Source organism: Panthera onca, chromosome E2, assembly GCF_046562875.1.
Source record: "Panthera onca isolate mPanOnc1 chromosome E2, mPanOnc1 haplotype 2, whole genome shotgun sequence".
Lineage (NCBI taxonomy): Eukaryota > Metazoa > Chordata > Mammalia > Carnivora > Felidae > Panthera > Panthera onca.
This window is the reverse complement of record NC_138353.1, coordinates 49,569,414-49,594,553: the sequence shown is the minus strand read 5'-3', so window position 1 is coordinate 49,594,553 and position 25,140 is coordinate 49,569,414. Positions and strand designations below refer to the sequence as shown.

The window sequence follows — 25,140 nt, the reverse complement described above, 5'->3', positions numbered from 1 at the left end:
CTATAGACTTTCGGTGATTATGACGTATGCATGTAGGTTCATCCTTGGTCACAAATGTACCACTCTGGTGAGTGATATTGATAATGGGAGAGGCTACCAATGTGTGAGGGCAGGATGTATATGGGAAACCTCTGTACTTCTCCCTCAATTTTGTTATAAACCTAAAACTGCTCTAAAAATGTTAAGTCTTTAGAAAAAAGAAAAAAAACTGGACCAGAAACACTGGTAGCCTCAGGAGGGAGTGGGAGTCTGCTGAAATGAGAGGGTTTGGCCAACGACACAGAGACTGAAGCAACCACTGCAGAGTGGACTTTGAATTTTCCTGGGGCGGCAGGTCATTCTGCCAATCATGCTTTCTCCCTTGGGGGTAAGATTGGAGAACCTGGCTGGCCCTGCAGTCCTGGTGCCATTCTGATCCGAGTCTTCAAGTCCGCCACACCTCCATTTGTTTGTTCAACACCCGTTACGAAGTGAGCAGTAACCAGCACAAAAGTAGGAAAGAATCACCAGTATTAGGAATGTGTGGGCATAGGGGGGGTGAGTTGCAATTTTTAGTAGGGTGATCAGCGTAGGTCTTGTTGAGAAAGTGACATGTGAGCAAAGTCTTAAAGGAAGTGAGGCAGTTAATTAAGGGGTAACGATAGGTAGAATGTCCCAGAGGAGGAAAGGGACAATACAAAACTCCCAAGGAGGGAACCCATTTGGCATATTGGGAGAACAGCAAGAGGCTAGTGGGTCTGGTCTGGGAGGCCAGAGGAAGAGAGCTAGGAGATGAGAACGCAAGAGAGAGGGAGTCAGATCATGTAGGACTTTGTAGGCCTTGGTGAGGACTTTGGCTTTTCCTTGGAATGAGATGGTGTCCAAGGCCACTCTTGCTCTGTGGTCTTCCTCAAATAACTGTGCATATAATATTATATATGTATGTAACATGTCAGATATTTTTAAAATAATAGATCATTGCACTGCCTATGTTACTATCCTTAATTAGTGTATTGGCTAGTCTTGCAAGTTTCTCAACTGGATCAAGTCAATCGCACTGTGGCCTTCTTCTGTAACTTCGATTTTCCCCTCACCTTTTTATTCCACAGACTCATCATGCTGTTGCTTGCAGCTTTAAGTAACTTATTTCAATGACTGAATAGTATTTTATTGAAAATTATATCACAATTTTGTTAACTCATTCTCGTCTTGATGGACGTCCAGCTTGTTTTCAGCTGTTCGCTGTTACCACGCTACTAGGAACCATCTTGTATGAGCCTCCTGGTGCCAACGCTAGAGGATATTCATCTGGGAGCGAACTTGCTGGATCGTGAGACTCTTCATTCGACATTTTTCCAAAATGGTTGTCAACTTGCTGCTCAGGAGTTCAGTTGCTCTACGACGTCACCAACAACTGCCATTCTCAAGACTTGAAATTTTTTGGCTATTGGGTGGTTGATAAATGATCTCATCGTGACTTCATTTTGGGTTTCACTGATAAATAATGAGGTTAAGCATCTTTTCCTATTTTTGTTGGCAATTTGTGTTTTCTCTTTGATGAGGTACTCATTCAGTTCTTTTGTCCCTTTGTCATTTTCTTACCTGAGTTTCGGGAGTGCTTTATAGATCCTGGATAGTACTCCTTTGCTGCTTACAAAAATATCGCAAATATCTTTTCCCAGTTTGTGGTTTGTCTTTTTGCTGTTTTTATGATAACACTTGAATAACACGTTCTTTTTTTTTTTTTTTGATTTTTTAATGTTTATTTATTTTTGAGCGAGAGAGATACAGAGTGTGAGCAGGGTAGGGGCAGAGAGAGAGAGACGTACACAGAATCCGAAGCAGGCTCCAGGCTCCGAGCTGTCAGCACAGAGCCTGATGCCAGGCCCGAACTCATGAGCGGTGAGATCATGACCTGAGCTGAAGTTGGACACCCAACCGACTGGGCCATCCAGGCGCCCCCACAAGTTCTTAATTTAAAACAAATTTATCAATCCTTTCCTTTATAATCTTTGATTTTTCTATCTAGTTTAAGAGCTCCTTCACTATTGTGAGGTCATAGCTACATTCAACATTGTCTTCTACAAGTTTTATAGTTCTGCATCTCTCTGTAAGTGAAACAAGTGAGATGGTTGGTAGAGTTCTAAAAAGGAAACAAGCGAAAAATCTAGTTGCTTCCTAATTTTCTTGCAGGCTTGTGTCTCCTGGACTTTGTATTGCCTTTCAGGGTTTTTTTTTTTTTCTCATTAAGAGAAGAAAGAGGAACTTTCTTCACCCTGCCATTAAAAATTTGAGCTTCTTAACCATTTAGTCCATAGCTTGAGGTCAATTCCACTATTTTTCCTAGGACACTCTTCTTTCTGTTCTAATCTGGGTAGGTGGCTGCTAGGACTCAGGCACAGAAGTCAGTCTGACACTCCAGGTTAAATCCATGGTTTCTTGTTTTGCACATCTTTCTCTTTCTCGGTCATCACTCCTTAACTTTGCCAGAGGACATACTCAGCTTCCTTAGAAAGGGCACATATGGGGTGCCTGGGTGGCTCAGTCGGTTAAGCGCTGGAGTTTGGCTGAGGTGACGATCCCCCCGGTTCATGGGGCTGATCCCTGAATTGGGCTCTGTGCTGACAGCTGAGCCTGGAGCCTGCTTTGGTTTCTGTGTCTCCCTCTCTCTCTGCCCCTCCGCCTGCCTTGCCCTCTGTCTCTGTCTCAAAAATAAACATTAAAAAATTTAAAAAATTTTAACGTTTATTTATTTTTGAAAGACAGAGAGAGACAGTGTGAGCAGGGGAGGGGCAGAGAAAGAGGGAGACAGAGAATCTGAAGCAGGTTCCAGGCTCTGAGCTGTCAGCGCAGAGACTGACGTGGGGCTTGAACTCATGAACCGTGAGATCATGACCTGAGCCGAAGCCCACACTTAACCGACTAAGCCACCCAGGTGCCCCTAAAAGAATGTTTTTTAAAAGAAAGGGCACATCAAACATACATTTTCTGACTCCTGCAAGTGTAAATGTCATTTTTTTTAACCTCTCAATTCAGAATTTGGGGATAGACTTGTAAATTAAAAATAATGTTTCCTAATGTGATACACTATTGATTGTTATATAACCCTAAAATAATGTTTCTTCCACTTTTTACACACTCTCATGGTCTGAGAAATGTACCAGAAGATAGCATTAAATATTTCATGACTTTTTTTAATACTTACTATTTCCATTTTAGATGTTTCTTGGTTGATGCAAAATCCCAGTTGCAGTGTTGAGGAACGGACATTAGCTCTCAAAACGAAATCTTCAAGAGGGAACTCTAATAAACAATCTTGCTAATGTTCTTGAATTAATATTATGTAAAATACTATGAACTTTGTAAGCAATGCATTTCTTTAAGATTTGTTGACATTTATGTTGAGAGAGAGAAAGAACAAGCTGGGGAAGGGCAGAGAGAGAGGGAAACAGAGGATCCAAAGCAGGCAGGCTCTGTGCTGACAGCAGAGAGCCACATGCTGAGCTTGGATTCCCCAACTGTGGGATCATGACCTGAGCTGAAGTCAGATGCTTAACCGACTGAGCCACCTAGGCGTCCCTGCAAGCAAGGCTTTTTACTTTAAAGAAAGTTAAGCTTTCAAAAAATTCACTTTCCCTCCAAATATTGGAGGTATTGCTGATGTCTTCCAGCCTCCTTCACCTGGCTGCTGAACCATCTGATTCTCATTGCTAGATCCGTTTGAAATCTACGCGCCGGGTCTGGGGAGGGTATGCAATCCCCCTACTGTCTTATAGGTGGCGCTGCAGAGAAGGGCAGAGCTTCGCACATCCTACTCTGGAGCAGGAGACACTTGCCCAGTAGGGGGCGTAGCCCGTGGGTGCCAGGTTTCGGTGAGCCATACGCAACGTCAGGGGAGGGAACAATTCTCGCCCCGCCTCTGCCATCTGCAGCGTCCTGTGATTGGAGGAAGGTCCTATCACTTGGCTGAGCCGTTGAGGTGGGAGGAAGAGGGCCCCATCCGAGGGTGACGCTGAGGAGGTAGAGTCAGAGAGCGCTTTGGTCTGTGAGTGAGAGCGAGCGAGCCTCGGCAGCACTTCGGACGCTCCCCCACATCTCTCTGCGGTGAATGGCGGCGGGATGGAGCACGAGGGGAGCGGCGGCAGCGGAGGGTCGGCCGGGCTCCTACAGCAGATCCTCAGCCTGAAGCTCGTGCCGCGGGTGGGCAACGGGACCCTGTGCCCCAACTCCACTTCTCTCTGCTCTTTCCCAGGTACCGGCCCCGCCCCGCCCCGCGCTTGCGCACTCCGCGCTCCGTCGCCGCCGCCCGGCCGGGGGGCGCCCCTTCCCCCGCGGCGGGGTCCTCTCCGCCCGCCTGTCCCACTTTGCCGGCGCTGTATGCCTCCTGGAAGGAGGTTCCCGCTCCCTCGGCGGGGAGCTGGGGGATATAGCTCTTCCTCCGTGGCTTCCCCGCCGGCACCTCTGGCGGACCATTCCGACTCTGCGCTGGGGGCCAGAGCGGAGGGAGCGGCCGCGAGTGGACCCGTCAGTGGAGGGAGCTCGGCCTCCACCCGAGCTGATGTTGCTGTTTGGAGTTTCCAGAAGCTCCAGGGTCAGACCGGGACCCGACAGAGCCCCGGAGGCCGTCGCGCCAGCTAGTTAGGGGCTCGAGGCGCCTGGCCCCTGTGGTCCGCGCCGGCCGCGCGGCTCTCGCAGCTCGGACGCCGAACCGTCCCGGCCGGGCTGAGGGGCGGTCGGCACTCCTCGCTGCCCTGGTGTGTAATTTCGCCCCAGCCCCGGGTGCCCCCGGGTTGTCTGCCGATCGCTGTCCCACCTGCGTCCAAACGCACCCACTCCGCCAGCTTCTCTTTCGAGGAATCACTTTCTGAGACCTGTTGCCGAATTCCCCACTCCCGCGTTCGAGATCTCTGACACAGATGCGTTTTCACTCTCCTTAACGCCCGCCGGAGCTTCTGCTGGGCCTGATGTAAGGGTTTTTTCCAAATTTATAAGAAGGTAGAAAGCTCTCCGTGCTCAGAAAACTGAGAGGAGGAGAAATGACTGGGGAAGGCTCATAAAGGCTTTGAGGGGAGGGCGCAGTTCTGTGTTGGACCTTTAAAAGGCCAGGAGACAGAACAGTGGCGATGGAAGGGTGAGGTTGGGCTGTCCGGCAAAGGTGACTGGGAGTAAACAATTCGAGAACTGCGCCAGGGACCTGCAAAAGAAGGACGATTGGATTACTTACTGGCTGCAGTCATAAACAAGGCACCTGTGATTTCTCTTCCACGGGGAAGCGACTGCCGGGCGCCGTTCAGTGGACCCCCGGGACTTGGTGTGTATTACCTGCCTAGTAGTTTCCCTGACAGCTTTGTGGGACAGCTGATGATAATAACCACGTTGGGGCAGATGCAGATGTTAGTTTGGAACTCTAGCTAAAATGATAATCTGGCAGCTCCCGTTGTTTCAAAAGGTACTAAGAGCACATTTGACCGTGACAACAAATCTATGGCATTCTGGAGACACTATGAAAAATGCAATGTACACACAGTCTGGAGGTTCTGCTGGACCAGATTAGTCTGTTTTTGTTTCCTTATTTTGAAATTTTCAAACATACTGATACATTGAAGTACTTTACTTCGACTCATTATTAACGTTTTCATTCTTTTGCTTTATCTCTATATGCATATATGTGTGTGTGAATTGTGTATGTACATACATACACACGCGCACACAACATTTTTATTTTCTGCAGACCCATTTGAAAGGAAGTTACCGAAGTGATGATGCTTCGTGCCTAATACTTCAGCATGTATCTTTTTTAAAATTTATTTAATTTTTTAATGTTTATTTTTCAGAGAGAGAGAGACAGAGTGTGAGCAGGGGAGGGGCAGAGAGAGAGGGAGGCACAGAACCCAAAGCAAGCTCCAGGCTCTGAGCTCTCAGCACAGAGCCCAACGCGGAGCTCCAGCTCACAGACCGCGAGATCATGACCTCAGCTGAATTCTGATGCTTAACCAACTGAGCCACCCACGCTCCCCACATAGCTTTTTTCTTTAAAAAAACCAAACAAACGAAAAAACCCAGATCTAATCCAGGATCACACTGTGCATTTAGTTGCCATGTGTCTTTAGTCTCCGTGAATCTAGAACAGTTACTCCATCTTTGTTCCTTCACATTTTTGAAGAGTCCAGCCTAATTTCATAGAATGTCCTATAATTTAAGTTTATCGATCATTTTTTTCATGCTTACATTCAGATTAAACATTTTTGTTTAGAATCCTATCTATACAGGTGATGTCCGCTTCCCAGTGCATTATATCAGGAGACCTTTAACATCACGGTGTACCTTTACTAACACTGCTGTCAGTAATCATTTGGTGAAGGTGGTGTTTATCGGATCTCTCCACTGAAAGGGTACCTTAATCCTTTTGCGATAAGTCATATGTGAGGTGGTACTTTGGAGCTGAATATTCTCCAGTCTGTCTATCTTTTGGTTGCCTTTTCTTTAAGATTGAGATAAGTGGATTTGGGACAGTAGTTAGACATTATGTCATAGTAGCTATGACAGCTATGAGAATTGTTTTGCTTTCAGAAAGTATTCTGAAAACAGGAAACTGCCACATGTACATGAGTTTATGGGCAGTTCTATTGATATATATATATATATATATATATATATATATATATATATATATAATTTGGGGGAACTATTCATTCATATTCAGCAAGTATACATTTGGCCCAGTGCAGGCTCTGGGCTTGGGATATAAACATACATGAGATATAGCCCTTGATCTGAAGTTGATCAGAATGGGATGGGTAAACACAGAGCCTCCCTGCTGTGTCTCATCTTTAACTGGACTAATGGATGTTATAGGTACGTGGAGTTTGATCCTTTTCGAGGTACCAAAGCCTGCTTACAGTGAGTTCTGTTCATTGACCTGAATCTGGAATTACTTCTGTTTTGGCCTCACAGAAAAGGCTACTTGCACTTTACGACAAGTCAATATGGCAAAATCGTTGCTCTAAAATACTCTGTGGTTTGTCACCATCAGGAAGCTTTGAATTGATTTTTTTAACCTGCATTTGCAATTTAGCCATTTAGATTGCCGCCTAACCCTCCCTATTCCAGGTTGTTCAGATTTCTTTTGTCATCGTTTTTTAGCAAATCTGAAAGGCAGATCTTGTCTTTTAGCAGGAAAGCAGGAACTTTCTGAAGGTAGGAATTTTTATTAATGGCAGTGTTAAAGCGTGTCCTGTGATAGTTAAACTGAAACCTACCTAGGGTTTGGTTGTGCCGTTGCCGGAGCCAAGAATGGGTCACACTCAAGACCAGTTATTTATGCATTCACTCAGTAAGTATTTACTCAAGTGTCTGTTGCCTGCCTATTATTTTCTAGGTACCAAGTAAAGATGTGTAGTGAGCAAAACAAAGGAGGATAGAGAGAAAATGAAAGTATGGAAAGGAAGAGCCGGTGTTGTCAGACAGGAGGGAGATAGTAAGTGGCAGGTCTTGTGCGTCAGGTGGGGGAATGCCGTTTTACTTAGGGTCATGAGGAAGCTCTTGATGATGATGCTATTGGAGCTGCAGTCTGAAGGACGTGAGGCACGAGCCATGCAGCTGTTGGGAGAAGCTTCTGGACAGCGACACAGCAGGTTCAGAGCCCTGGCTCAGGAGTTTACTTAGGAAACATAAAGAAGGCCACCATGGAGGACGGAAGATTGTGGGCAAAGCAGGGAGGAAGAGGTGAGGTCACCTCCCAGAGGGTGGTGTGGGAGGGTTTTGAGCAGAGGACGGATGGTTTGGCCAACTCCTGAGTGTATAATTCGGTGGTTTTCAGCATCTGCAGAGTTTGCACCCATCATCACAAGTAACTTTAGAATATTTTATCACCCCAACAAGAAACCTCATACTTGGGGCACTGGTGTGGCTTAGTCAGTTGAGCGTCCAGCTCTTGATTTCGGCTCAGGTCATGATCCCAGGGTCGTGGGCTCAGGCCCCACGTTGGGCTCTATGCCGAGCATTGAGTCTGCTTAAGATTATCCATCTTTCTCTCTCTCTCCCTCTACCCCTCTCCCTCGCTTGTGTTTGCGCTCTCTCAGATAAAAAAAAATAATAATAAAACAACCCCTCACAATATGCTTCATATCCTTTAGCACTGATTTTCTGGCTTTGTGTGAATAGACGGAAGGCCAGATCAGGACCAAGAGGCCGCTGGAGTGAGACAGGCCAGAGGGTTACACTCAGAAACCAGCAGTGAGCAGGCAGTCAGGCAGTGGTGTCAGAAGAGAGGTGACAGCCCGCAGCGGGCAGTCCTGGTGGGAAGGCCATCACTGTTAAGGAGGAGTGGAAAGGTCTCTTGGGGAAAACTCCCTGCTTTCCTTTATTCTCACACTACTCCCACGTTCACCACATTCTGACACCGATCGTAGGGTTTTCTACACGTCTACCAATTCTGTGACACTAGTTGGGTGTCCTGAAGTTCAGTTCCTACTCTGTCTACCTGGAGTTAACACTAGATCCCACAGGTAAAGGGCTCAGTTTCCCCAGTTTGTATGCCAGTCAGAAGTCTAGGTGGGTGGCTGTGCTTCTGACCGGCCGGCTCTAAGTTGGAGGTTCCTATGACCCTCTTCCTTGGTTCAGTTAATTTTCTAGAGTAGTTCACAGAACCCAGGAAAATACTTTACCTACTAAATCACCAGTTTATTACACAGAATATTGAAGGATACAAATGAACACCAGATAAAGAGTTACATAGGGTGAATTCAGAAGGGATTCTGAACAAAGGAGCTTCTGTCCCTGTGGAGCTGGGCCTGCCACCCTCCCAAGACATAGGTGTAGTCACCAAACCCGGAAGTTCTCTGAACTCCCTGCCCTGGGGATTATATGGAGGATTAATCACGTACGCGTGATTGATTATTAACTCCACTTCCAACCCTTCTCCCTTTCCAGAGGATGGAGGATGGGGCTGAAAGCTCCATGCTTATAATCATGGCTTTCTGGTGACCATCCTGGAGCCTACCAAGAGTGCCTTCTGCGAACAAAAGAGGTGCCTGGAAATTCCAAGGGATTTGGAAGTTCTGTGTTAGAAACCAGGGTCAGAGAGTAAATATTAGGGGGTGCCTGGGTGGCTCAGTCAGTTGAGGGTCCTGTCATGATCTCACAGGTGCATGAGTCTGAGCCCCGCGTCGGGCTCTGCGCTGACAGCTCAGAGCCTGGAGCCTGCTTCAGATTCTGTGTCTCCTTTTGTCTCTGCCCCTCCCCCTGCTCATGCTCTGTCTCTCAAAAATAGATGTTTAAAAAAATAATAAAAGACTAAATATGAGAACAGAATATTTTCTAGCACCATTATTTTTTTCTTAAAAAATTTTTTAAATGTTTGTTTATTTGAGAGGGGGGTGCGGCAGAGTGCAAGAGGAGGAGGGGCAGAGAGCAGGCTCCAGGCTCTGAGCTTTCAGCACAGTGCCCGATGCAGGGCTCGAACTCACAAACCGTGAGATCATGACCTGAGCCGAAGTTGGACACTTAAGCAACTGACACTTAGCACCATTATTTAAAGGGTTTTAGGAGCTCTGTCAGGAACTGGGGGCAGTAACCGATATATATGTATTTGATTTTGCAGGGGACCAGAGGGGACCATGGTGGGTAGGTGGGGTTTAGTAAGAGAGGGGTCTCACAGTGGGCAGTGTGGAGAGATGTAGGCTGATGGGCAATTAGTGTGAAGGCAGTCCAGCACTGAGTTGCCAGGACCAGGTAGGACTACAGTTCCCAGGTTCCCAGGTTCCCTTAGAACCCTGGCTTCAGAGAAGCTGAGCTTGTTCATTCGGTTGTTTGACGTAACATAAGATAGAGTGGGGCCAGCTAAAAGGATGGCTGAGTGCTGAGCCTCACCCTGCCCACTTGGCTTAGGCTTCTTCTGCTACTCTGACTGGGGCCTGGTTGGTCTTGAGGCCTTGCTTAGAAATTGGTTGACTCAGTTGTGGAGATTAGATAGGGAGCCAGCCATTACAAACCCTTTCTGTTAATAAAGAACTCACCTAGAGGAATCTGCAGTCTGTGTGGCTTATCCCTTTAACTGAACCGTCTGTCTGAAAAACAGATTCTTAAAGGTAATAAGCTCCTTGTGGGCAGCATGTTTGTCTTGTTTTGTTTCACTCAAGTGCCTGACATAGGGGACGGGCTCAGTAAATACTTGATTGTTGAAAGAATAAACTCTTGGCGCTTGTATTCGTTTGCTATTGGCACAGTAACAACTTACCACAATTTAGTGGCTTCAAACATCGTAGAGTTCTGGAGGCCTGAAATCCAAAATGGGTCAGCAACGCTACCTTCCTCTGAAGGTTCTAGGAAGAATTGGTTTTCTTGCCTCTTCCGTCTTCTACAGGTCACCTGCATTCCTTGCCTCTCGCCCCCTTCCTTCATCTTTAAAGCCAGAAGCATAGCATCTTCCAAGCACTCTGTCTCCAACCCTCCTGCCTCCTCCTACAAGCACCCTTGTGATTACATTAGGCCCACTTGGAAAAGCCAGTCTACTCACCTATCCCAGGACCCCTAACCTAATCACCTCTGCAAACTGCCTTTGCTACCTATTCATGGGCTCTGGGGATGAGTGTGTAGACATCTTTGGAGCCCAGTCTGTCACCAGTGCTTAATCTGATTGCCCCTTATAATTTTTTGTTGCAGATTAATTTTCTGATTTATCCTTCAACATCAGGCAGTGCTGCCGTCAGAGTAAGCAAAGCTGAAGATAATGCGCTTGATTTGAAATAGTGAACAGAGAAATACTGTAAGATATGTAGACACAGATTTTTGACAGCATATTGAACCAAAGAAATGAAAAGTACTATATGATGATCCATAAGTAGCTATTACGTAGATAGCAAATTAAGGTGCAGTAGGTTAAAGGGAAATCGCTTAGTTTTTTTTAAGTGTTTTATTGATTGGGGTTTGCCTTTGCTATTAAGAGTCCTTTAATAATCTCATCCATCTGAAAAGTGTTTTATAAACTAGACTACTCACCTAACATAATAAAGCCCTTTTTTTCCTCCTTAGTGTGACTTAAGTGATGTTCTCTAAGATTTGTAGGCACTGATGGAGCTAATGGATGCAGCTCAAGGTTGTAGGAGGGTGCGTGCGGTGTGCTGCCCCTTCTCAGAAACTCCGGAAGTGCTGACCTGCTGTGCCACACCTTGTTTACAAATAGGCTTCTCAGCTTTCCGGAAAATTGAGATGTGGGTTGGTAGCCTAGCAGTCCTCCTCAGGCAGGTGCTGTGCACCAGGAAAATAGGGAAGGAGTGAGGGTTGGTGTTTTAGGCTGCTGTAACAAAATGCCATAGGGTGAAGTGTTTTTTTTTAATTTTTTTTTTAATGTTTTTATTTATTTTTGAGACAGAGAGAGACAGAGCATGAGCAGGGGAGGGGCAGAGAGAGGGAGACACAGAATCCGAAGCAGGCTCCAGGCTCTGAGCCGTCAGCACAGAGCCCGACACGGGGTTCCAACTCACACACTGTGAGATCATGCATGACCTGAGCTGAAGTTGGACGCTTAACCGACTGAGCCACCCAGGCGCCCCTAGGCTGAAGTGGTTTAAGTGGCTCAGTCCGTTAAGCTCCTGACTCTGGCTCAGGTCATGGTCTCACGGTTTGTGAGTTTGAGCCCCACGTTGGGCTCTGTGCTGACAGCTTAGAGCCTGGAGCCTGCTTCGGATTCTGTGTCTCCCTGTCTCTTGGTGCTCCTCCCCCACCCGTACTGTCTCTCTTTATCTCTCAAAAATGAATGAACTTTAAAAAATTTTTTTAAAAATAAAAACTTATTTTCTCACAGTTTTGGAGCCTGGATGGCCATGCTGTGGTGAGGGCCCTCTTAGGCTGCCTTCTTGCTATGTCCTCACGTGGCAGGGAGAGAGAGTGAGAGACGGAGAGAGAGGTCTCTCTTCCTTTCTCATCAGGCCTCGATCCTCTCGGACCCCCTTTCATGCAGTTATCAATTTGGTATGTCTCTGGCAGATCAAGGCCCCACCTCCCAGCTCAATGCCCTGATGGTGCCATGGCGTCCAGTATGAAGCCAGGCTCCAGCACCGCCTTGAGTTGCTCCTGAGAGCAGTGCTTACCTCTAAAACTTGGGGAGCTCCAGCAGGGCCCGAGAGTAGTATCGGCTCAGTGGCGGGGTCTGAAGTCCGTTGTGGCAGCCAGCAGCCAGAATGGCAACTGCTCTGAGTTCTTAGAGGCAGATTTTGCATCCCATTGTCCACCCTGGGACGCTGGCGTTCCCGGTGCCGTCATAGAATTTCACACGCTCGGTGGTGGGATAGAGGTCAGAGTCTCCACGTGATTTGGGGAGTAGCTGGTAAGGACTGTGGGATTGAAGATGGGGTTACTGCTTTGGAAGGGGACAGCATGGTTCTGTGCCATGGCGTGGGGTCAAGCTGGCGGCGGTGGAGTACGAGGGGGCTTAGGCTGAAAAGACCAAGCTGCTGTCACTGAGCCAGGGTGCAGGAGAGGTGTGTGGGCACCAGAGCTCTGGCGGGGGCACACGTATTCGAGGGGCGGTTTCTGGACACTATATTTTTACATATATTAGCTTTTTATGTTACATATATTTAGTTTTTAAGTTTGGGACCTTACTATTTAATCACTTTATGCCCCATATTTCATGATCTAACTTGGCTTAGCAGAATTTGGCAAACCCTGTCAAACAGACCAGTTTCAACAGTATTATGAAATTTTTCTGAAGATAGATCTTGTTCGGCGGGGGGTAAAAAAAAAGTCTCACAAACGGTTTGAAACTTTTTATAGCAATCTGTTTTTCACCAGAGCAAAAGTGCCAAAACACCCTCAGTCGTTTGTTATTTTTAATAAGCATTGAGCCCTAGATGGGGCACACCTGACACTTTCATTCAAAGCATGAACTAGGTGTCCTAATTCAGGTGTGTGTCGAATATAGTGTTAATTGAAGCTTTAGGTGAGTCAAAATGAGCAAAGAATTAGTATAGCCACCGGTGACAATGCCAAGGGTGGCTTGGGGGCATTTGGCTCCCACCCACAACAAGAATAAGAAATTGGGAAGGAAACATGCACAGCAATAATTCTTTTTTTTTTTTTTTTTTTTTTTTTTTTTTGAGCGTGAAGAGTGAGTGGGGGAGGGACAGAGAAGGAGAGGATCCCAAGCAGGCTCCGTGCTGTCACTTGGGAGTCCACCTCACGGGGATCGATCTCAAGAATTGTGAAATCACAATCAGAACTGAAATGGAGTCTGACGATCAACTGCCCAACTGTCTGAGCCCCCCGGCGCCCCCGCCCAGCAGTCATTCTTATGACTGCTTCAGATGCAGCTTCAGATACAGCTTGGAGAAGAGCCCCTGGTCCTGCCCTTCCCGCTCTCCACGCTCCCCAAGCCAGTTAGTGCTCCTCATCGTTTCTGTAATTGTTCATTCCAATCCCACCAACCTTCCCAAACTGTTCTTTTGGAAACAAAAGCCTTTTTTCTTCCTTTTCTACTTTCTTTTAATAATAATTCTGTAAAAGCCAGTAAGCAGCTAGAAAAGCTTTTTAAGAAAAATCAAAGTAAAAAGTGAATTGTCATTAGCCCTACCCCAACCTATCCCACCCCCCAGAAATAAGGCTCTTTTGTAGCTTGCCAGCATGGAGCATGCGTGGGGCCCAATAGGGCTCTGCCCCAGCCCCCACTGGCACTGTGGGCTCTGGCAAGTTCCTTCCCTCCCTCTGCCTCTGTTTCCTCAGCCAAGAGCCAGGGATATCATGTGCCTCACAGAGTTGTTTAGAAGATTGCACTGGTTAAGATTTGTAAAGCACTTAGAACAGCGCCTGCACATGTCCTCAATATTTATTAAGTACACCTACATCCAGACTGTTTTCCGAATTCATAGACTTACGCACTCGTTCGTTTCTTTTGTTTTTATAAAAACAGACTCTTCTGTACACTCTTCTGGAACTTGTTTTTTTTTTTTTACTTCCCACTGTGGCTTGGGCATCTTATCCCATCAGTATATAAAGATCTATCCCATGTTTTTACGTGGTAGTATAATGTTACAGTATGTAGGGGCGCCTGGGTGGCCCAGGCGGTTAAGCATCCAACTTCAGCTCAGGCCATGATCTCACGGTTCATGAGTTCGAGCCCCGTGTTGGGCTCTGTACTGACAGCTCAGAGCCTGGAGCCTGCTTCGGATTCTGTGTCACCCTCCTCCTCTGCCCCTCCCCCACTTGCACTCTGTGTGTGTGTCTCTCTCTCAAAAATAAAAAAAAAAATTTTTTTAAATGTTACATTATATAGCTGCACCCAAACATGTTTGACAAGCCCTACACTGATGGACGTACAGTTGGCATCTAGTCTTTGCCATTACAGACAATGCTGCCGGGAACCCCTCGTTATCTCTGGCCTTGCCTGCATGTGTATTCCTGTCGGATGTATTCCTGGAAGTAAAGTCTCTGTGACAAAGGTGTGCACACTGGACTTTCTTGGATACACCCTTCTAAATTACCCTCCAGAAAGGTTTTCTAGTTTGTACTCCTATTGGGAGTGTAAGGTGGGGCCTGTGAAATAGCGTCCGGACAACCCTTTACTGCTCAAGACCTTTAATGGTACTTTTAGGGCTTTCACACTGAAGTCTTTAGTCTGGCCTTGAAAGCCCACCATAGTGTGACCCCATCTGTCTTTGTAGCTTTTTTTTTTTTTTTTTTTAAGTAGTCTCCACGACCAATGTGGGGCTTAAAGTCATGACCCTGAGCTCAAGAGTCACATGCTGTACTGACTGAGCCAGTCAGGCGCCCCTATCTTTGTAGCTTTAACTGCTTTTAATCTTATAAACCCTCTGTTTTAGTCAGGACACTCGTTTTTACTCAGGGAAGTTTTGCCCCAGGAGGACATCTGGCAAAGTCTGGAGATAATTTTGATCATTGCAACTGGGGGGAGGCCAGTACTGGCATCTAGTGGGGAGAGGCTAGGGTGCTGCTCCGTGTCCTGCGATGCACAGGACAGCCCCCCACAACAAAGGGTTAACTGGTCCCGATGTCGGTAGTGCTGTGGTCCAGAATCTCTAAGTTTAAGCTGTTGACTGGCCTCTGAAACTGTCTGTTACTTACCTGCTCCTAACGCAAGGATGGACAATGTATTTTATCTCACATGACACCTTCATTGTATCCATGTGGGTAGCTAAGGGGCTATTTTGAGAATTCTGAAGGCTTGCCTGGGCTCACTGAGGGGAATTGCTCTGTCTGCTGTTTACCAGATTGCAAAGTCTTGAGGGCAGGGTGGTATCTCCTCCTTTTTTGTATTTTCTGAGGTGGCTCATGCATAGGTTTTTAGACATAGTTGCTGATCATATATTTTAATGTTGCCTAAATTACAGTCATCTTAAAAGTCAATTAGACATTCTCCCTAGGAACTAGTTGCTCTAACCTGCCCCCTCACTTATGTGCCGTTTGTCTCTAAGGCAGACATTTATATTTTCTGGTATTTATTTCATGTCTTAAAGAGCTTTGCTATTCTAAGACGTGATGGCATGATATGAATTTATGTATGTATGTATGTATGTATGTATGTATGTATGTATGTATTTAGGACCTTTATCCATGGTAACCTATATTAAAAACATTGATCACTTACATGTAACACCCAGTGCTCATCACAAGTATCCTCCTTAATGTCCGTTACCCGTGTAGCCTGTGCCCCACCCACCTTCCCTTCAGCAACTCTGTTCTTTATAGTTAAGAATAGTTACGAGTCTCTTATGGTTTGCCTCCCCTTCTGTTTTTATCTTATTTAATTTTTCCTTCCATTACCCTGTGTTCCTTTGTTTTGTTTCTTAAATTCCACATGAGTGAAATCATATGGTATTTGTCTTACTCTAACTTACCTCGCTTAGCATAATGTACCCTAGTTCCATCCACGTCATTGCAAATGGTGAGATTTCTTTTTTTTTTTTTTTTTTTTGATGGCTGAGTAGAAAATGATTGTTGTGGAGTACCTGGGTGGCTTGGTCAGTTGAGCATTCAGCTCTTCATTTTGGCTCAGGCCATGATCTCATGGCTCATGAGCTCAAGCCCCACATCAGGCTCTGAGCTAACAGTGCAATGCCTACTTGGCATTCTCTCTCTGTCTCTCTCTTTCTCTGTCGCTCTCTCTCAAAATAAAAAAAAATTTTTAACTTAAAAAAAATTTAAAAAAAGGAAATGACTGTTGAATGAATAAAACGGTAAAGCTTTTCCATCGTAGAAGTCTAAAATGACTGATCATTTTAGGGGTTGACCAAGTTCTTCTGGAAATGGCCAGATAGTAAATATTTCAGACTCTGCAGGCCATGTGCTCTTTGTCACTGTTTCAGTTCTGCTCTTGTAGCTTGAAAGCAGGCCTAGACAAGATTTAAATGAATGGGCATGGCTGCGTTCAGTGAGAGTTTATGCACAAAACCAGGTGGTGGCCTGAGGGCCGTGGTTTGCTAATCCCTCTAGAACCATCAATATTTAGATATTTGACTGTTGAACCTACCTGGCACCTGGATGGCTTTGAAAATGAAATAAGCGGGCATGATGAGGAGCCCTTGGTAATTCCTGTACTAGGAAAGTCTGTGACTTGTGACCTTTCTTTGCTTTTCCTCGTAGAGATGTGGTATGGTGTGTTCCTGTGGGCACTGGTGTCCTCTCTCTTCTTCCATGTCCCTGCTGGATTACTGGCCCTCTTCACCCTCAGACATCACAAATATGGTAGGTTCATGTCTGTAAGCATCCTGTTGATGGGCATCGTGGGACCAATTACTGCTGGAATCTTGACAAGTATGTTAGACATTAAAATACCAGTCATACGTTTCCTATGACTAGTCGCTTAATTTCAGGACCCATTTTAGAAACATGTCTGTGTGAAATGAAGAACAAAGGGTGGCTTTTAACCATGGGCGCTTTCTTTAGCATACTGTTTTTCTCTTATCTCTAACCCCCGCCTCCCCCTCCTATGATTTGGCTAACATCTTTGACTTCCTAAGTTGTATTTTCTCTCACTGGCTTCAGATAAGCCATGTGAGGCTTTTGAGATGTAGTAAAACTACATTTTGAAATCTAGTAAAAGGTGTTTATCTTTTTGGAAGCTACTGCTCCTTTCTTGTCAGCTATCAATTGACTGATGGCATCGAAAGATTGTTGACGAGGTCCTTCTCCTCACTCAGGATGAATAATAATTTTTTAAGGATGGAAGAGTAATTCTAGTTCAGAAAAGTACCTGATTTGGGGCACCTGGGTGGCTCAGTCAGTTGAGCATCCGACTTCAGCTCAGGTCATGATTTCATGGTTTGCAAGTTCGAGCCCCACCCGGGGTTTGCTGCTGTCATTGTAGACCCTGCTTCAGATCCTCTCTAACCTCCCCTCTCTGCCCCTCCCCCACTTGTATTCTTTCAAAAAAAATTTTTTTTTAATGAATGGTACCTGATTTGTCTTCTGGTTATTTTTTTCCCCTGTCAAAACTTTCTGAATAAGAATTGGAGGGGCGCCTGGGTGGCTCAGTCAGTTGAACGTCAGACTTCAGCTTGGGTCATGATCTCATGGCTTGTGGGTTCGAGCCCCAAGTCGGGCTCTGTGCTGACAGCTCAGAGCCTGGAACCTGCTTCAGATTCTGTTTCCCTCGGTCTCTGCCCCTCCCCCCCCCCCTCTCTCTCTCTCTCTCTCTCTCAAAAAATAAATAAACATTTAAAAATAAATTGGAATAACACAGGCACCTGGGTGGCTCAGTCTGTTGAGCTTGGCTTCAGCTCAAGTCATGATCACACAGTTCGTGGGTTTGAGCGCCTCATCAGGCAGGCTCTGCTGACAGCTCAGACCCTGGAACCTGCTTCAGATTTTGTGTCTCCCGCTGTCTCTGCCCCTCCCCCGCTCATGCTCTGTATCTCTCTCTCTCTCTCTCTCTCTCTCTCTCTCTCAAAAATGTTAAAAAAATTTTTAAAGAACTGGAATAACAAATTATAAATTGTTTTTACTTGTTTTTGGCTTTTGCTGATATCATAAGGATGAGAATCAGTTTAGGTCATTTTTAAGCTCATGATTAAATATAAATATATTTTATATAAATTAAAAGCTCCAGAAACCAAAACTAAAAACACTCCATTATCACATCCCTAAGTGAAAACCTCAGTTTGCATTTTGGTATATGCTTTCAGACTTTTTTCCAGGTGCATATGTAAACATAAATACATGCTGAAAAGATAGAAACACAACATTCCTGCTAATTTGTAATTTTTGTGTGAGTGTGTGCATTTAAGCCTTGAGCTCTAAATAGAACTGCCCCTCTGCCTTTTCTTTGACTTGAGGTTTTTTTTTTTTTTGAGGACAAAGTGGCCTCATTTCTTTGTGTTCTGTAGGTGGCGAAACCTTTGTGATAACAGGAGGAGGAGGCCAGTTTTCTCCTGTCTGCATTAAGGTGTTTCCATAACTGGCTTTATATAGTATTTTTAACTGTATCACCTGCTGCTGCTCTTTAGAGACCCTCTGTTCCAGTTTCCTTATTGGATTACTGGCTCCTAGGAGCTGTCTCAGATTTCTCATCAGTAAAAGAAGCATAATTCTACCCTCCTCAGATGCTGTGTGATGATAAAAGGAAATAATGTTTATTTAAAGTACTTAACATAAATACTTAACACTTAGGAATCGTGCAGTAAATGTGTCCATTCTCTCTTTAAGACTCTGGTGAGTAGAGTCCATTTCCTTCCCATTTTACTGCTCCTCCTGGTTTGCTTTTTTTTCGTTCTTCCCTTCTTCGTCATCTAGGCCCCACCTTAGGGCCTACTTCACGTTTCTTACACTGCTTTCTACCCACCCACTCGTTTGGGAGCTAAATTATGAAGGGGCCCGATGCAGCAGGTGCCTTGCAGATGTTAATAACACCGTACGTATGCATAGGCACTGGAGGTGGGCATTTGAAAGTCACAGATATTCCAGGCAACCAATACAGATACTGGTTAATTTGCTCTTTCTTCTTCTTCGAATTTGTTAATATGTTTTCATATCACATGTGTAAAATGTGTAGGCATTTGATTGAGATGCTGTATGTTGTCTTGTATTATTCAAAATCTGTTTCATGCTGTGCTTTCTCCGTTCCAGCTTGATCTGAGTATCACGAGAATAGGGATCTTAGAAAACATAGAGGCAAATACCTGTTTGCAGGAATGAACACACTGACCAAGGAGGATTCTGTTTGGAGTGGTCTTTGAGAGGAGGGTCATCTGGGAACTTTGGATCTATTATTGTCAAACTAATGAAATCTTGGCTCTCTCAATACAATGCTGAGTCCCTGTAACAATTCATCTGGGTTTCTAGGGAGGTACAGATGTTTGTGTTTGGTTTACTCCGTTTCTGGAAAGTTGTGGTGACTTGACGTAATAAAGACGATTAATGATGTGGGGAACAGGAAGGACCCCCTTAGCACCTCTGGCCTCATGCCCTTTGAATTAGTAACAACTTCATAAACGTAGAGTCACCCTTTCCTTTTCCCTCTGCTGCTCGTCCGTCCACTTTGGGAGGGGAGCTGAGTACAGTAGAAGGCAGAGCGGGCGTCTCTGGCTTTTTCTGAAATATTTCTTGTTCAGTTTCCCTGGAAAGTTTCATTGGCATTCATTACCAAAATTTTATTAGGTACCTGTTAAATGCTAAGCATGGCAAATAAGAGATGTTTTTGTGATGAGTTTGTAATCAGGTCATGTGGAAATTTGTGATTTGGGTTATGATTTCCAGATTATTTTATTCAGTAAATCCAGGAGACTCCATTTTAAGGACTCACTTTTCAACGTCTGAAAGCACTAATCAGTAATTTATAAGTCATATGGAGAATACTTAAAATCTAGAGAAAAGTATAGGGAGAATAAGACATTTCTATGATATTTAAATTTTAATGTAAAAAAATCTGGAATATTCTACTTAGGGTAGGATTTTAAGTACTGTATTTTCCTGATTATATTAACCTTGATTTTTTTTTTTTTTAACACTCTTGAATTTTTAAACAGGTGCTGCAATTGCTGGAGTGTACCGAGCAGCAGGAAAGGAAATGATACCATTTGAAGCCCTCACCTTGGGCACCGGACAGACATTCTGTGTAGTAGTGGTCTCCTTTTTACGGGTTTTAGCTACTCTATAGCGAACACCCTTATACCCCGATGGCAAACCTCAGTTTTACAGAATCCTCAAAAAGAATACATTATGGAATGTAGTGTTTTCTTAATTCTTCAAATGGAAGAAACGGATGAAGAAATACGTGTGAAGAATGACATTTCAGCCCTTTCTGCGATTTGAAGCTCCAGGAATTGAAGATCTTACTGGACTCTTATTGTTCTCAACCAAAACAAATCAAGTGGGTTTTTTTTTGGGGGGGGGGGGGTATTTAAGTAGTTTTACAGGTGCACCTTTACCCAAGCTAGGTCAACAATGCTTCTAGATTGACATCCTTTGCACTGAAATGTATAATAATATGTGAGAAAATGCAATGTTGCCTATAACAGAGAAACTATGAAAAATACTGGTTTCTTTCCGAACAGAGTACACCATACTAAAACCTTATTTAATCTAATCTTGATTAGAATTTGGCAGACTCTTTTGCTACATCTTCATGACAGTAAGTGCCAAGTAGGTTTTGGTTGAGTAGAGCTTTGAGAACAAATTTGGTGAAACAGAACAGGAAAAAACCCTACAACACAAGTAGTGGCTTCAGTTCCACTGCTGAAAGAAAAGAAGATGATGTGACATTTTATGGAGAACTATCTTGACCTCTGATTACTTAAGATATTTTAAGAGATGTGAATCTATTGTTTTGTACATTTTATCAGAATAAGCTAGCTTACTGAGACTTTTTTGCCTCCCAAGTTCCTGTACCCCTTTTCTTGTCACTTTCATTCTCTTGATTTTGGTTAATTGGAAATAGACTCTATTAAATAGCTTGAGTTCAAAATTTTAAGCCAGATTGGTTAGGATGCTGTTTGGACAGTGAGGTACCAAAAAAATTGTTTTTTGTTTAAACATTGTTACAGTTTTTCTTAGTGACTTTAGTTGAAATTGTTGAAATGTAGCTTAAACTAGGGTAAAGGTTATTGATTTCTTAGTCTTAATATGGTTACCACTTTTACAGTATTGGGGGTCACTCCCAGAAAGTGCCTAAAATTTAATTTTCAGATATACTTCCACATTTTACATTTCCCTTCAAGAGACTCTATTTCCTTACAGAGAATTAAACATCGTTTCTTTAACCCAATTTTAGCTATCTTAGTTTTTCTTCTGCCTAAATTGCTTTTTTATTAAAATGTCTGAAAACTGTGACCTTCAAAAGAAAAAGGATAGCAAAAATTAGATATCTAAATTGATCCTTACCACCTAACTGCGTTGTATGGAATACAGTCATTCTGTTTTCAGAATAGTTTCTGATTCATTAAACCTGATGTTTTTAAAGGAAAGTTTTCATTGTGACAGTAAGGCTAACAGCCCATGAGGTCATGTACACACAAACAATATCTATTCCATTTAAAGCAATATGCCCTCCAGCTTCTGATTAAAAATAGCCTGGAAGATGAACTTATCAGGGAAAGTCAAAGAGGAAAAATTACAAAGAGGTCACAAAATTAACTGGAGATTTCCTTCTAACTAATAGGCCATTAGACCAGTTATCAAAATTACAGTGACATATATTCAGACTAGGTGGAAAATTACAAGAAGACTTGGAATGCCAGCAAATGTTTTTATACATTCCCCAAGTTTTCTTTCCAATGCTCAAATCTTTCTTTCAAGCAAATGTAGCCTTTTTTTTTTTTTTAAGAGATTGTATTTTTAAGTAATCTCTACTTAAAAATTGAGCCCCAACATGGGGCTCAAACTCACAACCCTAAGATCAAGAGTTGCTTGCTCCACTGGCTGAGCCAGCCTGGTGCCCTATAAATAAGACTCCTTTTTCCAGTTCAAGGAGCTGTGATTTTTGCAAAGTAGCCCTTCAATTTAAGACACTTGGGGACAGGGGTGCCTGAGTGGCTCAGTCGGTTGAGTGTCTGACTCTTGATGTTGACTCAGGTCATCATCTCACGGTTTCTGGGTTCAAGCCCTGCTTTGGGCTCCTCACGGAGCCTGCTTGGGATTCTCTCTCTCTCTCTCTCTCTCTCTCTCTCTCTCTCTCTCTTTCTCTCTCTCTCCCCCCTCCTTCTCTCCCTCCTCCCTCTCCTCCCTGCTCTCTCAAGATAAACTCTAAAAAAAAAAAGAAAAAGTGGGGACATTATATCCTTTATTGTAGAAAATTATTTTAATCATCTCTCTTGAAATATACCTCTTATTAGAATTCTCCCCTAAAACATTTTGGATAGAATTTCACAAGTTAAACACGTGGGCCTATGGTTGGTAGGCCCCTCTTCCTGAATACTAATTTTTGAACATACTGATAGATGATTTAAATATTTGGTTATTTTTCTTTTAGAGCCAAGACACAAAAGTTAGTGCATTTTGAAAGGTGTTTTTGTTCCCATCTTTGTTTGTTTGTTTGTTTGCCATATTTTGATGATCTGCTTTTTTAAAACTTCAAATATAAACTATATCTTTAAATTACTGAATATTTCATCCATCCCCATATGTGAACATTCTACTGTGTATAAATTTCTATAGACCTTTATATAGATTGAGCTTTGTAGCTTGAGATGTTTTTAAGGAAAAACTATTTGGATGATAAAGAATGTCTGTTCTTTTTTGGATTTTTTTTTTTTTTAATTTCTTGTCTCAAATACACAATTATTTGGGGGTGGTCACTCATGGAAAAATACTGGCATTTGTGCTGAACATTTTATTTTACCATATATAGGTTTGTAGAATTTTTGCCAACAACTGGCTTTCTTAGAGGCTGTGCAAACACCCCTTCCCAGCTAGATATCCACTTTTTTTTTTTTTTTTAGTATTTTTTATGCAGGGGAAGGAGGCAGCTCCCAGTCATAAAAGCTGGATTCTTTAATACGGGGGCTTGGCGGGGGTGGGGGAGGCATTTCACGAAAACTTAAGTCCATGTACAAATCGCAATGAATATTCCACAAGAAGGATGTCTCTTTGTGCTCTTAACTCATTTTTAAATTTTGCAGCAAAACGTTTACTGGAAATGTCTAAACCAGTGAGAAAAAGTTGATGCAAATCATTAAGCCATTCCTTATGTTTTCTAATTTTTTTTTAATGTTTTATTTATTTCTGAGAGAGAGAGAGAGAGAAAGACAGAGCGTGAGTGGGGGAGGGACAGAGAGAGAGGGAGACAGAATCTGAAGCAGGCTCCAGGCTCCGAGCTGTCAGTACAGAGCCTGATTTGGGGCTCGAACTCCCAAACTGTGAGATCATGACCTGAGCTGAAGGCAGCTGCTTAACCGACTGAGCCATCCAGGCACCCCATGTTTTTTAAATTTGGAATTGTATGTTGGCTTTCGGTTTCAGTGTCCTTTCTGACTGCTCTGGTGTGTATTAAGTTCTTACTACAACTGCAGTGCATATCGACCTTCCCTAAGAAACCGTTTCCTGGGAGGTGAGGCTGGTCGCCATCAGCCAGCCCCAGGCAGGAAGTGTGGTGTGTATGCATTTCTGTTTCGTGCATTAGTTAGGCTGGTTGTCACTAAAATCAGCTTAGCTTTTGTATTAGATTATTTCACCAACTGCTGCAGTCCAAATGATCAAATCTTTGTACAATAGAAAATTATTTAAATTTTATTTTTCTACTGACATTTCTAATTCTGGTATAAATGTTTATCAATAAAGAATTTCAATTCTGTGAACTGGGACTATTATTTCTATATTCAGTGGCCAATGAACTGAATCTTGCAGTAATGTCTGACTTAAATTTAGGGAGTTTTAAATAACTTACTACTTAAGATATGTTTGGCTGTATTCCTTTTACGTTCAACGTCTTACTAATTTATGGTAAAATTCTTGTTCAAAGGTGTGATTAAACTGTACTTACTATGTAATCTTGAGTCCTCTTAACTGCACTTTGTGGGCTAGATCTTATCAACTGGAGCTTTTTGTATGAAACCACACTGGCATGGGCAAAAGCTGATAAGATGTATGAAAAAGAAATATTTCAACAGTAAATTCTCGTGACGAGAGGCTCCCAACATTGGTTTAGTACTCTTCATTGACATTGTCTTTTTCTGTTCTGCCATTTTCAGCAAATTGGATCGGCCTCTTTGAGTAGCTTACATCATGGGCACAAGGTGACCACTGTAGTTCCTGGCATTGTAGACAGACAATGTCTGGCAGTAGACTGCCCATCCACCATGTCTCTGTAGTTTTTATTGAAGCATAATATACGGTAAAGTGCACAAATCTCAAATGTGTAGCTTGATGAACGTTTATGTGTTCACACATTTATGCTGAATACCACTCAGATCAAGGTACAGAACAATATTTAGCACCCCAGGATAACTCTACATGCAGAGTTTGGCCAGAAGCCCCCAAGACTGTATGTATCCAGGACCTAAGAGGAGGAGCTTGTCTTCAGTTTTCAAAAGGTGATAACCCAAGATTGGACAATGGAAAGAGACTGTAGAAGAGGAGGGGCTGAAGGTGCTGAGTATGGGGGCACCTGGTTGAGCATCTGACTTCGGCTCATGTCTTGATCTCACAGCTCACGGGTTTGAGCCCCACGTCAGGCTCTGTGCTGACAGCTCAGAGCCTGGAGCCTGCTTCGGATTCTGTGTCTCCCTCTCTCTCTGCCCCTCCCCTGCTCACACTCTGTCTCTCTCTCAAAAATAAAAAAATAAAGGTGCTGAGTATGGTAGAGAGGACCCCATAAACTCTTGCTAAGACAACACAGTAATAATGAACCAGGAATCTTCTAGGGAGTTTGTACTCTGGCCAACTGGAGAGCCCTGTCTAAAGGGGCCAACCATTACTTAGTCCCTTACTTTATGGGATTTTGAGCCCAGTATGTCCAGATTTTCCAGTTTTTCAGGGGAAGTTGGAAATCTAGGTTGACATCTCAATTTTTAAGTGCTTGCAACAAACTTGAATTCACATAAAATGCTTTTCAGGTCAAACAATGCATGCCTTTGAGCTGGATTTGGGCTCTGTTAAACTATTTGAAATAATGGAAAGTAGCTCCTACCCTGATTATCCTTAAAGTGGCTGGAAACTGTGAATTTGAACAAATGCATGGAGTGACAGTGAGCTGCAAAGAGACTGGGAGAAATGAGA

The 25,140-nt window shown here is 43.7% G+C and overlaps 1 protein-coding gene across 4 annotated transcripts; it reads left to right on the top strand.

Annotated features, from left to right (window-relative positions):
- The first annotated feature begins 3,925 nt into the window (after positions 1 to 3,925).
- On the top strand, positions 3,926 to 24,708 carry TMEM170A (transmembrane protein 170A). Of its 4 annotated transcripts, none has more exons than XM_060650113.2 (3): positions 3,926 to 4,231; positions 16,576 to 16,677; positions 19,956 to 24,708. In XM_060650113.2, exons 1-3 carry the CDS (start codon positions 4,099 to 4,101, stop codon positions 20,084 to 20,086), a joined length of 366 nt encoding a protein of 121 aa, XP_060506096.1. In that variant the 5' UTR covers positions 3,926 to 4,098; the 3' UTR covers positions 20,087 to 24,708. The 4 variants fall into 4 exon arrangements, with proteins under 4 accessions (XP_060506096.1, XP_060506094.1, XP_060506098.1 ...); XM_060650111.2 differs by having other exon boundaries at positions 3,927 to 4,231; positions 16,576 to 16,746; XM_060650115.3 differs by lacking the exon at positions 3,926 to 4,231 and adding an exon at positions 4,269 to 4,945 and having other exon boundaries at positions 16,576 to 16,746.
- The last annotated feature ends 432 nt before the right edge of the window (positions 24,709 to 25,140 follow it).